Raw genomic sequence first — 13,053 nt, 5'->3', positions numbered from 1 at the left:
AAATAAGTAAATTTGGATCAGTTAGTGGAGTTATTTACTGAGCTGAAGCAAGTTTGTGTCGAGCTGCTGATTCAGCGCTGCTGTTTAAACCGTTGTTATTTATTCCTAAATCTTTTCAGTTTACAACTCTATAGCGTCGCGTTCCTTCGTGGTGTTTTCACGCGGGCGGCAGATGTTTTTACCTCCTGGCGTCGCTCCTGCAGTCAAACCTGACCAAACACCTTGTTCACGCGTTCCTTCGTTTCCTCTTCCTCTTCTTGGACTCTGGTTCAAATGTTGTCTCGGCCTGTTTCAGTGTCCCGTTGCCATGGCAATAAGCTGATTTCCTCTTTTGTGGAACTTCCCCCCAGCCTGATTTTCCTGCTGCCTCTGTCTCCTCTCTCCTGCCGTCATATCGATCGGTTCCTCTCCTCTTCTGCTCCATAATTCATTTGTGGCTCGTGTCATTAGTTGACAGCTTTGGTGACATTGCCTGGCGTGCTGCTCGGCTGCGTGGGTGTTTGTATGCGCTGTGGGTGCCGGAGAAGGGAGACTACAGACACGCCAGCATCTCACACCTCCCTTGTTTCTGAGGTGATGCTGTGAAAGCAACAGTGAGTTTTGCCAGTTGGAGCAAACATTCCCTGAATTATCTGTTTCCACCGCGCGTTACTGACTGAGCAGCAGGTCTTGGTTCGTGTTCTTTCTACCTTCTCTGCTGGTTGTCAGCCACAGGTGAATTATCGCAGCTGTTCTCAGCAGTTCAGAATCACAATCGGAACAGATTGGGTTTATAATGAAAAAGCATAGTCCAAAAGGTTCAGCTCCCAGCTGATTAGTAGCACTAATGGCATCACCTGCAGGATGTTGAAGAGGAGTCACCTTCCCCTCAGCGCGTGGAGGTCACAAGGTCACGAGTGGAGTGGAGTGGAGTTCAGGAGAGATGGGAACCACTGCCCTCGGGAAGGACACGGTGGAGGTTTGTTATCTCTGTACAGGCCAGAGCGCAGTTGTTAGGCTTGTGTGTGTGTGTGTGTGTGTGTGTGTGTGTGTGTGTGTGTGTGTGTGTGTGTGTGTGTGTGTGTGTGTGTGTGTGTGTGTGTGTGTGTGTGTGTGTGTGTGTGTGTGTGTGTGTGACTCTGTGTGTGTGTGTGTGTGTGTGTGTGTGTGTGTGTGTGTGTGTGTGTGTGTGTGTGTGACTCTGTGTGTGTGTGTGTGTGTGTGTGTGTGTGTGTGTGTGTGTGTGTGTGTGTGTGTTGTGTTGACTCTGTGTGTGTGTGTGTGTGTGTGTGTGTGTGGTGTGTGTGTGTGACTCTGTGTGTGTGTGTGTGTGTGTGTGTGTGTGTGTGTGTGTGTGTGTGTGTGTGTGTGTGTGTGTGTGTGTGTGTGTGTGTGTGTGTGTGTGTGTGTGACTCTGTGTGTGTGGGCACAAGAAGCACTTTTTCTTTCACCACTGACTTCTTCAAAGTGCTGTTTGAAGAATGAGGTGAAGACTTGGTTTTACACTGAAGGAAGGATCTGGTCGTGTGTGTCCATGTTCATAAAAAGTAAAAAGCTAAATAATAAAGTCGTAATTGCACCTACTTGGATAATATTGGTAAATGAAGCCCTGGTTGCATTCATTAACGTGCCGCCTGCGGCTCCTGGACGCGACGGCTCCGCTGGTCTCTGATCAGCAGCAGAGTTTAAGCAGCGGTGCCGCTCGTACTGAGCGTTTGCCTCCTGTGCCGGTCGGTTCGGGGACGTCCACCTCCTTCATCTTCTGTCCAACCGAACCAACTGGCCTGCGCTCACAAAGTGCGGTGCCGCTGCAGTCTCTTACATAATGAGCGCCGGCTCCTGCCTCCGTCGACAAACACGCGAGGACTCCCCGGTGCCTGATTAGGGTTTGGCGTTTAGTGCTGGTGACGGATGGATGCCAGCGCTTTCATGCAGAGACGAAGAGGAGGGGAAGTCCTTTCCAACAGGAAGCTTTCAGCGGCGGTTGCTTTGGCTGCGTGTGTTTTTGTGCTGTGAGGAATCGTTTTCTTTCTTCTTCCCCCTCGTTTTCACTGTTGGACAAAACTTTATCTCCTCCTCCTCGTGTCGTGACGTCTCTCTCTCCCAACGCCGGGATGTTTCTTGGCTAAAACGTGAGGCATCAGTGGAGACACGGCTCCTGTGATGCAGCATCAGACATTTCTGGGTATATTTTTATGAGTCATGGCTCCAAATGTGTGTAATTGAGGGCAGGTTCTACAGAAGCACTGCCTCTGCAGACACAGGATTTGCTCCTGTGGGTTTTTGCGGCCGTACAATCAGACCTTTTGCTTCTTTAGCACATTCTGTAAAGGTAAAGGTGGAGCAGCGCCTTGTGTTCTCTACTCAACCAACGGCGCCTTAAGGTTTGAACTGTGAAGATGTCAAATAACAGCAGGTTCCCTCAGTCCGTCACAATGAGAACAGAACAGTTTGTGAAAGGTTTATCGAGGACAAACGAGACTTTTGACATGAGACTTGTGTCTTGTACATTAATGTGTGTTCATTTTAACATCATGGAGGAGGGAGCTCCGCTGTAGACTGTGTATTGTGGTGTATTTGATGGCGACCTTTGCCCCGCGTGCTCCTTTCCCTCCTCATCTTCCTCACGCTGCTCGTCTTCGTGGGGTTCAGACAGCGACAGACTCAACGCCACGTCTCCTTTTCTGTGTCCAACAGAGGGATCGTTTTGTGAAGCTCCTGGATCAGCTGCACAACTCGCTGCGCATCGATCTCTCCATGTACAGAGTGAGTCTGGTCTGTAGCTGCAGTGACTCAGCTGTGGGGGTCAGAGTCTCATCGGCACCTGGTGCAGGACGTTGATCTGCTGCTCTGTCTGTCGTGGCTTCTCTGCAGAACAACTTCCCGGCCAGCAACAAGGCTCGTCTGCACGACCTCAAGTCCACGGTGGACCTGCTCACCAGCATCACGTTCTTCAGGATGAAGGTAGGAGTTCAATTGTTGTGAATGGTTTGCGTTCAGTCGTTGGCTCACACGAAAACCTTCTTTTGTTCCGTCTCACGTTTAGACTCCATTGCTCCAATTATTGCTGTATTTTTCCATTTGACGTGTCCTTGGGGAAAAAGCGTCCTTTTTCCGAGGAGCGTGTGTTTGAGTGTGTTGGCTTGTGCGATGCGTGTCGCTGTGCAGGTTCTGGAGCTGCAGAGTCCCCCCCGAGCTGCCAACGTGGTGCGGGACTGCGTCAAGGCCTGTCTGAACTCCACCTACGAGTACATCTTCAACAACTGCCTGGAGCTCTTCAACCGCCAGTTCCAGCCGGCCGCCCAGCCGGTGAGCTGCGTCCCGTCTTTGGTTCCGCAATCTGCACCTGTCAGAACCATTTCTCCTCCTTATTTCGTTATTTGACTGTCATTTACTTATGAGTTTTCACTTGCAGCCAAAGCCAGAGAAGAAGAAGAAGAAAAAGAAGGAAAAAGCTGAAGGTGAGGAGGGAGACAAAGAAGAAGAGGAGGAGGAAGAGTTGGAGGAGGAGGAGGAAGAGGAGGAGGAGGAGGAAGAGGAGCAGGAGAAGAAAGAGGAGAACCAGCCTGAGGAGCAGGGCCCGAGCATCCAGAATCTGGAGTTCTGGCCCAAACTCATCACTCTGATCGTTTCCATCATCGAGGAGGACCGGAACTCATACACTCCCATCATTAACCAGTCAGTGCTCAGTCACTTCACACGAAATATGACGTGAAGCAAAAATCAAAAAATGTAGACTTTGAAAATATTTAACTTAGAAAACATACAGTCTGTTACATTCTCCTTCTGCTCTGTAGAGTCAGGATACAAACTGGTGCTGTTTGTGACCTCTGACCTCTTCCTGTCAGGTTTCCTCAGGAGCTAAACGTTGGTAAAGTCAGCGCTGAGGTCATGTGGACGCTGTTCTCTCAGGACATGAAATACGCCCTGGAGGGTGAGGCTGAATGCAGTGTTTGTGCGTCTGTGTGCGAGTCTGCAGTTGTGTTCTCCTTCTTCGCTCCACTCACCTTTTCCTCTTTGCTTGACTGATCCTCTCTGTAGTTTTGGATCAAACTAACCAGTGTCGCTGGAACCACGGTGAGCTGACAGTGAGGCTGCTGCTGAGACACAGTCACAGACACAGAGTTGGAGGCGCGGCCTCAAAAAGCTGCAGAAAGTAACAGTATTTGTTACTGAACAGAAAACCTGTGTTTCTAAATTGGAGCTAATTGGTGTTTTTTTATTGGAGGTATTTTTCTTCTGCAGTCTTTCTCTATCTGACCACACGTTTAATGTTAGTCTGTCTCTATCTGACCACTCGTTCAGTGTTGGTCTGTCTCTATCTGACCACACGTTTAGCGTTAGTCTGTCTGTCTCTGACCACTCGTTCAGTGTTGGTCTGTCTCTGACCACTCGTTCAGTGTTGGCAGATGTCGTCCTTCTTGTCCTCAGCCTTTAGGCTTCGTAGCAGCTTGTGAAGTGCGTGGACGTGTGCTGTACATGTGATTATTCAGGTCAGTGAGTGTCTCTGTTTCCTGACTGTGTCTCACATCTCACTTAGAGGCCTGATCCCAGTTTAAAGCCCGTGTGCTGTCGGTAGATCAGATGATCGGCTGAGATCACTCTTAGTGGAACCGTGCGTCTCCTTTAGTCCACAGTCACACGGAGCAGATTTGAAATTACTGACATGTCTCCTGCACCGTGTTTTGTTTTTTCTCTGTCATATTCATTCTGTTGCCATCGCAGCTCCCACCACATTTCGCATGCGCATGGTTGATTTCTACACTGGTAAGAGTGTGTGTGTGTGTGTGTGTGTGTGTGTGTGTGTGTGTGTGTGTGTGTGTGTGTGTGTGTGTGTGTGTGTGTGTGTGTGTGTGTGTGTGTGTGTGCGTGTGCGTGTGTGTGCGTGTGCGCGTGTGCGTGTGCGTGTGCATGCGTGCGTGCGTGTCAGTGCCAGTTCCTAGGTGGAGCTTTGTGTTGTTCTTGTTGATAGAGTAGAAGCCTCTGTCTTCTCTTCTCCACAGCAGTGTTACAGGTGAGGACCCATCGGATTCTGCTTTACTGAAGTCACTGATAATTGGAATAGAAAGCGGGAGCAGCGCAGGGATGTGGGCTTTGTCTCCTCACTCGTACCCCTTCATTCTTTATTTATTGAGTTATGTAGCACAAACAAGTGTGACAGGATTTTGATGGGAGTCAGAGTCTCAGCACCATCGACGCGTTGAACATTACTGCAGGCGCGTTTCTCCACAGCAGGAAGGTTTCACACTAGTTAAAGCTTCCTTTCAACATTGATGTCGGCCACAGTGAGTCTAAGACTCCATCCACAACCTATAATACGCAATAAACAGCACATCAACTTCCATCTCTTATCACATCAGAGAGTTTGAATGGCGTGAGTGTCTGAAATCCACGCAAAAACCAATGCACTGACTTTCCCAGTGCTTTTATTTGGACAGAGCACGAGAAGCACAAGCTGTGCAAGTCTGCAGACTACATGAACCTGCACTTCAAGGTCAAGTGGCTTTACAACGAGTACGTGAAGGATCTGCCTGCTTTCGCCGACACCGTGGCTGAGTACCCAGCGTAAGACGCACACACGCAGCACCTCCAGCGTCTCCAGGCTCAGGCTCTCAGTCTGCGTTCATGTGTTCATGCGTTCATGCGTTCATGTGGTCATGCGTTCATGTGGTCATTTGTCAGGTGGTTCCTCCAGTTCGTCCTTGCCTGGCTGGCGGAGAACGAGGAGGTGTCCATGGAGTTCATGCACGGAGCCCTGGAGAGAGACAGGAGAGAAGGGGTGAGTGAAGGCGGCGGGAGCCGCTGGGTGAGACGCTGGGTAAATGAGTGAGACGAAGGGTGAGATGCTGGGTGAGAGAGTGAGACGCTGGGTAAGACGCTGGGTGAATGAGTGAGCCACTGGGTGAGACGCTGGGTGAGAGAGTGAGACGAAGGGTGAGACGCTGGGTGAGAGAGTGAGACGCTGGGTGAGACGCTGGGTGAGACGCTGGGTGAATGAGTGAGCCACTGGGTGAGACGCTGGGTGAGAGAGTGAGACGAAGGGTGAGACGCTGGGTGAGAGAGTGAGATGCTGGGTAAGACGCTGGGTGAGATGAAGGGTGAGACGCTGGGTGAATGAGTGAGCCACTGGGTGAGAGAGTGAGACGCTGGGTGAGAGAGTGAGAGAGTGAGACGCTGGGTCAGACACTCCCTGCTTCTCTGGTGCACCGTTACTTGGCAACACCTCCACCGCTGTCAATTAGTAGTGGATCGACAAAACAAACACAGGGAATCGGAAACACACACACACACACACACACACACACACACACACACACACACACACACACACACACACACACACACACACACACCTTTCTGTAGCACATCTAGAGTGAAGGATGAATTTAGTCTCGTGGCCTTTTGTCGACAAACCTTGGGTCGATCGATGCGGGTGAAGTCCAGATAAACAGGGCGATGGACAAGCGGCTGCACGTGATTGGCCGTCGTAGAAGCTGCTGTGCTTCTCAGCTTTCAGATACTGTACCTGCAGAGTTTAGAGGCAAACGAATGTGAGCGTATGAGGCCCTGAAGTCGCTCTCTGTGACCCCCTGCTGTGCCTGCTCCAGGCGACGGACGGGCTCCAGCTGTGAGTTCAGCAGGTCCCAGTCCAACGACCCCTCAGGCTCTGGTCTGTGTCTCCATCGGAGCCGTTGGACTGAACGTGGGGCTGGTGCAGCCACATCCAGTCAGCTTCCACACAAAGACCGTAACATGAGCCCACCTCTGTGTGCAGTTCCAGCAGACGTCCGAGCACGCCCTGTTCTCCAGCTCCGTGGTCGACATCTTCACCCAGCTCAACCAGAGCTTTGAAATCATCCGGAAGCTGGACTGCCCCGACCCGGCAGTGGTGGCCCACTACAACCGCCGCTTCGCCAAGGTGAGGCGCCGAACATCACCATCACCACCACCACCACCAGCACCAGCACCAGCAGCAGCAGCAGCAGCAGTAGCAGCGCTGGCGTCACTGTGCAGAGGGAGTCCAAGCATTCCTCCGGCTCCAGCCTTTAATCATGAGTCATGTCCAGAGCTTTAAGTACACGCTGAGCTAATTCCTAATTGAGCCTTTTATCATTTTTTCCCTTCAAATTTAATTTGAGGCGGCTGCTTTTAGGCCGAGCCATTAAAGCTAACAGGCCTCTGTGTGTGCGGTGCGACGGCTCGATCGATGCGGCCTCGTTAAACAAAGAACGGCCAACAGAAGCCATCACTCTTGAGCGGTCCGGCCCCACCTTCATCCTTTTCATCCCTCTGAGTCCTGTCCTCCTCTGATGTATGGACGCGTTTGCATCTGCGTCCTCAGTGCGGCGTCAGGCTCTTTCCAGGAACAATCTGCATTATTATTGATTCATCACTCCCTCATCTGGCAGATGTTTAACAGATGTTATTCCACACTTTGTGGGCCGGTTGTAGCAGGTGTCAGAACAAGCAAGGTGAAGCAGTGGTTCAGCCTGTGGCAGCTACAGACGGAGCTGCTGCTCCGAGCGACTGTCATGGTGTTCGCGTTCAGCAGCGAAACCGGGTCGTCCCGCTTCACAGTCGCAGGGTTCACAGTCGCAGGGTTCACAGTCGCAGGGTTCACAGTCGCAGGGTTCACAGTCACAGTCACAAGGTTTACAGTCACAGTCGCAGGGTTCACAGTCGCAGGGTTCACAGTCGCAGGGTTCACAGTCGCAGGGTTCACAGTCGCAGGGTTCACAGTCGCAGGGTTCACAGTCGCAGGGTTCACAGTCGCAGGGTTCACAGTCGCAGGGTTCACAGTCGCAGGGTTCACTGTCACAGTCGCAGGGTTCACTGTCACAGTCGCAGGGTTCACTGTCGCAGGGTTCACTGTCACAGTCACAGGGTTCACAGTCACAGGGTTCACAGTCGCAGGGTTCACAGTCGCAGGGTTCACAGTCGCAGGGTTCACAGTCGCAGGGTTCACAGTCGCAGGGTTCACAGTCGCAGGGTTCACAGTCGCAGGGTTCACAGTCGCAGGGTTCACAGTCACAGTCACAGGGTTCACAGTCGCAGGGTTCACAGTCGCAGGGTTCACAGTCGCAGGGTTCACAGTCGCAGGGTTCACAGTCGCAGGGTTCACAGTCACAGTCACAGGGTTCACAGTCGCAGGGTTCACAGTCACAGTCACAGGGTTCACAGTCACAGGGTTCACTGTCACAGGGTTCACAGTCACAGGGTTCACAGTCACAGGGTTCACAGTCACAGGGGTCACAGTCACAGTCACAGGGTTCACAGTCGCAGGGTTCACAGTCGCAGGGTTCACAGTCGCAGGGTTCACAGTCGCAGGGTTCACAGTCGCAAGGTTCACAGTCACAGTCGCAGGGTTCACAGTCGCAGGGTTCACAGTCACAGTCACAGGGTTCACAGTCACAGGGTTCACTGTCACAGTCACAGGGTTCACAGTCACAGGGTTCACAGTCGCAGGGTTCACAGTCGCAGGGTTCACAGTCGCAGGGTTCACAGTCGCAGGGTTCACAGTCGCAAGGTTCACAGTCGCAGGGTTCACAGTCACAGTCGCAGGGTTCACAGTCGCAGGGTTCACAGTCGCAGGGTTCACAGTCGCAGGGTTCACAGTCGCAGGGTTCACAGTCACAGTTCACAATTACAGACAGACTCTGTTACGTGTGTGGACCCCAGCGTGTGTACTGGAAGTTAGGCGCCTGAAGCGTGTTTATGTTTGTGAAGCCAACAGAAACGAGCTGCGGCCTCTTGTTGAGCGCTCACGCTGTCGCCTGTTGTCTCCTTTGGACAGACCATCACCAAGGTGCTGCTGCAGTACTGTGGCCTGCTGTCCAGGAGCTTCCCCTCCTACTGCGAGAAGGAGAAGATCGTGAGTACAGCCGTCTCTGACGGCGTCTGTGGAGCAGATGAATCTTTCAGCTCTTTCCGTCCACTTCTCTCACTCTGTACCTGTTGTTTTCTGCTCTTTCATCTTTGCTCGCTGCCACTTTCTTCTCCTGCTTTGACTCTTGGCTCTTGTTTGTTGTTGTTGGTTCCTCTCCTCTGATGACTTCTTCTTCTCTGCAGCCCTGCGTACTGATGAACAACATCCAGCAGATGAGGGTCCTGTTGGAGAAGATGTTTGAATCGATGGGAGCCAAACAGGTGAGTGCTCGTTCCGCTCCAGCCCTTTTTAATCAACCGCCACCGAGACCCGGGAGCGTGACGTTTCCCATCATGCACCACTGGGGGACGGGCGCCTCAAGGTCAAAGGGTCACACGTCCCAACTTAAACTGCTGTGAGTGCAGCGCAAACAGACTCTGCGTCATCAGCTTCCGCTTTGTGTGAGACGGTCCATCCGTGTTGGTATCGTGGCTCCTACAGACTCTGCTCCCTGGTTGGAACAGTGTGTTCTGGGCTGAAACGGCAGGTTTTTATGGACCTCTTGCGTTTCACCTGCCGGGTTTGGTATTTTCCTCGTCTTTTCTGACTTCATGTGCATTTAGCTGCAGAGCGCTGGTTTGAATCCAGGTTTATTTTGTTGTGACAGTGTGAAGTGTTGGCATCTTGCTGTCGGTGTAGTATTTAACCAGAACCTGGAGAAAGCATGTGCAAATGTTTGTGTTTGATTGATGGGAATTCCCTGTTATTCTTGTTAAATAACACCTTTCCTAATATATGCGTCGCATTTCTGACCTGTTACGAGCGCCTCTTTGATGCTGAAGGTGTGTGTTTCTCTACAGATGACTGCTGAGGAGCAGAGGGTACGTCTGGCTTCCTTTGCCCTCATTTCTCATCCCCCTGTTGCTCCTTGAGCATTAAAAATAAACAACAACTTGAAGCTCAAGCTGTCAAATGTTTCTATTTTTAAGTTGATCCCAGAGTTTACTCTTAAGCAGGAGATCAAGTAGGACCCTCCCTCCTCCTCCTCCTCCTCCTCCTCCTCCTTAGACTCCCAGGATTCATTTGCTGACTTTTAATGCATGTACTTTTTTTATTTACACCATGTTTTTTCCTGCTTCTTCTCAAAGCTTGAAAACGAAGAGGAACCCGAGGAGTGTGAGGAGGAGGTGGGTTGATTCAGTTGTCAAAACCTCAAACCTCAACAAAAAGGCTTGGTTTTAATTTGCCAAACACGAAAGAAGAGACTCATTGAGAACTGAAGTGAAATCCATGTTTTGTCAGGCAGCGTGACGTGTTTTCTAAACTGAGCCGTTTTCTAGTTTTGTTCTCGTCTGCAGCTTGGTTTTTGTTTTCATGATCGCTGTGTTTTTATGTTAAGTCCATTTTTACTGTCTTGGTTTTCATCAGGCTGTGTCTGACGGGGAGGAGGGCACGGTGGGTAAATGCACCAGCACCATGAAATCACTTCATTATGTTGTACGGTGGGTTCATTAAAACTTGCTTCTTGTCATGGCTGCCAGTCAGAGGACGCTAAGGTGAGCGAGCGCGTCTCCGCTCACTCCTTAACGTTCATTGGTTCCATCCTATTCATTGTCTTTTACTCTTTGTTTTGTGCTGTGTTTCCAGTCTGGCTGCTCAGACTCAGAGGGATCTGAGGTAAGATGGACGCATGACTGTGTGTTGGTAGAGAGGAATAGGCCTCCTGTTTATCATCACCCCTTTGACGTGAATGGGTTGGTTCACGTTGAGCTTCGTCCTCCTCAGTCTCAGTGTTCCTGACGCCAGAACGTCCGTTGAGCTTCTACCACATGCTGTCAAACACATTCACCGTCAGTCTGCTGCCAGATCACTGAACCTGATGGCGTGTGAAAGGCTGGCATTTAGCTGCCATTAAGCGGCTTGGGGTGGTTCTGCTGCCGGCGGCTGCAGGGGGTCTGTGGCGTGTCAGTGGAGGAGGAAGCAGAGTGTGTGTGTGTGTGTGTGTGTGTGTGTGTGTGTGTGTGTGTGTGTGTGTGTGTGTGTGTGTGTGTGTGTGTGTGTGTGTGTGTGTGTGTGTGTGTGTGTGTGTGTGTGTGTGTGTGTGTAGACCAGGACGCAGTTTGAACTGGAAAACACACAAGCCCAGCGCTAACGCTATAACTGCAGCTTTGTTCACGCACACGCTGATCAGATCCAGTCAGTTTAACAGCCACGACCCCTGAATCAGCCCCATGGGGTTCATCTGCAGATCTTTGTGCTGTGTCGTCTTTGTGGATTAGCTGAAACCTTCAATCAAACATCAGAGTTTTGATTGCACTTATTCTTTTTTCAGAAGTTTTTAGAAGTTGTATTTGTGGAGAGAATCCCCACTGTTCTTAATCAAGAACCCTGTTAACGAGGGAGCTTTTAAAAGTTGGTCCTGTTCTGTACACTGAATTCTTAACGGGACCCGTTCAGGTCCGACCTTTAGTCGTGTGATGTTTTGCTTTGTGCTTCATTATTCGATCAAGCTTTGATAGTGAAGATCTGGAAGGTGACGGATGGACAGTAGATTTGGGCTTAAAGGTCAAGTTTCATCATCAGTTCTACGTTGGTTGTTTGGCGCTTGGTGATTAGATTTAGTCATTTATGCTTTAAATGCACTGAATGAAATCAGCGTCATGCAGTGTTTCTGTCGTGTCCCATCCTCAGGTTGACAACAAGGAGAAGGAGCAGAAGGTCAGTCAGGCTTCTAGCAGAACCGTGTGTGCGCGTGTCCGTGTGTGTGCTTGTCCGTGTGTGTGCGTGTCCATGTGTGTGCGTGTCCGTGTGTGTGCGTGTCCGTGTGTGTGTGCGTGTGTGCGCATGTCCGTGTGTCCGTGTGTGCGCGTGTCCGTGTGCGTCCGTGTGTGTGTCCTTGTGTGTGTGCGCGTGTCCGTGTGTGTGCGTGTCCGTGTGTGTGTGCGTGTGTGCGCATGTCTGTGTGTCCGTGTGTGCGCGTGTCCGTGTGCGTCCGTGTGTGTGTCCTTGTGTGTGTGCGCGTGTCCGTGTGTGTGCGCGTGTCCGTGTGTGTGCGCGTGTCCGTGTGTGTGTGCATGTCCGTGTGTGTGTCCTTGTGTGTGTGCGCGTGTCCGTGTGTGTGTGCGTGTCCAGGTGTGTGTGTGTGTGCGCGCGTCCGTGCGTGCGTGCGTCCGTGCGTGCATCCGTGCGTGCGTCCGTGCATGTGTGTGTGTGTGTGTGTGTGCGTGCGTGCGTCCGTGCGTGCGTGTGTGTGTGCGTGCGTGTGCGTGTGTGTGTGTGTGTGCGTGTGTGTGTGTGTGTGTGTCCGTGTGTGTGTGCGTCCATGTGTGTGTCCTTGTGTGTGTGCGCGTGTCCGTGTGTGTGCGCGTGTCCGTGTGTGTGCTTCTGTGAACCCGTCTCCACATCCTTTTCTGCATCGTGGTGAAGTAGACCCTGTCAGTAAACGCTGATGCTGTGAGTCGTCAGCTGCTAGAAGCGCTCACTGCAGAGTCGTGGAGCTGGAGTTAGCTCATCATCCCAGCATCACAGCATCACATCATCACAGCTGCTCATCATTGTCCATGTTGTGTGTTTTCTGCCTGTGTTTGTTTTTAACGTCCTCGTTTTTTTGTTCCTTGTGTCTTTTAGAGGCTCCACAGTGAAAAGGTGAGCTCAGAACTGGACACTCGTGTTCTCCTTCATTCTGACTGATTTATTACCGGTTCTGTCTGTTTTCTCATCTGTCTGAAAAGGCCTTTTAGTGGTTTGGACTTGTATCAGTGTGTGGACGATTGTTTGCATGTGGACAAACGCGTATCCACGACAGACAGTCATGTGACGAGTAGAAGCAAACGTGCACGTGATCGTCTGAGACGAGATGCTGTGAAACCGTGAACCGTCGGGTTTTCAGGAGGCTGAGAATTAAGAGCCTCCAGGTTTTCCTTTGAACTATTTTTGCACTGCTGCACCTGAAGCACAGGGAGCAAATCAGTGGAGGATCAGAGGTTCAGAACGTGTGTGTTAGTGAAGGTGTTCCACTGGTTGAGGGGTAAATCAGCAGAACGACGGCGTCGACTAAAGGGACGGTTCTCATTAACGTGAGTCTGGAGCCGCTGACACGTGTTTGAGTTCATGGTTCCAACGTGTGTCTCTGTGTCGTTGCAGCCTGAAAAGACAGACAAAGAGAAGCAGGTTGGTTGGTCCCCCCCCCCCCCCCCCCCCTTCACTGT

General features: G+C 51.3%; 1 protein-coding gene across 9 annotated transcripts in view; it reads left to right on the top strand.

The window, feature by feature from the left end:
- LOC114861890 (protein unc-13 homolog B-like) overlaps nucleotides 1-13,053 on the top strand; it is a 57,777-nt gene that overhangs the window by 39,826 nt on the left and 4,898 nt on the right. For 5 of the 9 annotated variants that reach the window (XM_055511152.1, XM_055511150.1, XM_055511151.1 and 2 more), the window contains exons 14-32: nucleotides 2,677-2,745; nucleotides 2,854-2,943; nucleotides 3,148-3,288; nucleotides 3,395-3,657; nucleotides 3,828-3,913; nucleotides 4,021-4,056; nucleotides 5,418-5,544; nucleotides 5,662-5,758; nucleotides 6,755-6,898; nucleotides 8,774-8,851; nucleotides 9,049-9,126; nucleotides 9,706-9,726; nucleotides 9,994-10,032; nucleotides 10,274-10,300; nucleotides 10,387-10,401; nucleotides 10,493-10,522; nucleotides 11,537-11,563; nucleotides 12,473-12,490; nucleotides 12,989-13,015. In XM_055511152.1, coding sequence (XP_055367127.1) covers nucleotides 2,677-2,745; nucleotides 2,854-2,943; nucleotides 3,148-3,288; nucleotides 3,395-3,657; nucleotides 3,828-3,913; nucleotides 4,021-4,056; nucleotides 5,418-5,544; nucleotides 5,662-5,758; nucleotides 6,755-6,898; nucleotides 8,774-8,851; nucleotides 9,049-9,126; nucleotides 9,706-9,726; nucleotides 9,994-10,032; nucleotides 10,274-10,300; nucleotides 10,387-10,401; nucleotides 10,493-10,522; nucleotides 11,537-11,563; nucleotides 12,473-12,490; nucleotides 12,989-13,015 — 1,413 coding nt within the window. The remainder of the gene's footprint in view (nucleotides 1-2,676; nucleotides 2,746-2,853; nucleotides 2,944-3,147; nucleotides 3,289-3,394; nucleotides 3,658-3,827; nucleotides 3,914-4,020; nucleotides 4,057-5,417; nucleotides 5,545-5,661; nucleotides 5,759-6,754; nucleotides 6,899-8,773; nucleotides 8,852-9,048; nucleotides 9,127-9,705; nucleotides 9,727-9,993; nucleotides 10,033-10,273; nucleotides 10,301-10,386; nucleotides 10,402-10,492; nucleotides 10,523-11,536; nucleotides 11,564-12,472; nucleotides 12,491-12,988; nucleotides 13,016-13,053) is intronic. The other 4 variants (XM_055511153.1, XM_055511154.1, XM_055511155.1 and 1 more) reach the window with 4 other exon arrangements.

The sequence above is a fragment of the Betta splendens genome, chromosome 9 (assembly GCF_900634795.4).
Source record: "Betta splendens chromosome 9, fBetSpl5.4, whole genome shotgun sequence".
In the NCBI taxonomy this organism is placed as follows: Eukaryota; Metazoa; Chordata; class Actinopteri; order Anabantiformes; family Osphronemidae; genus Betta; species Betta splendens.
The sequence above is the reverse complement of the archived record's forward strand: the minus strand, read 5'-3'. Positions and strand labels throughout refer to the sequence as shown.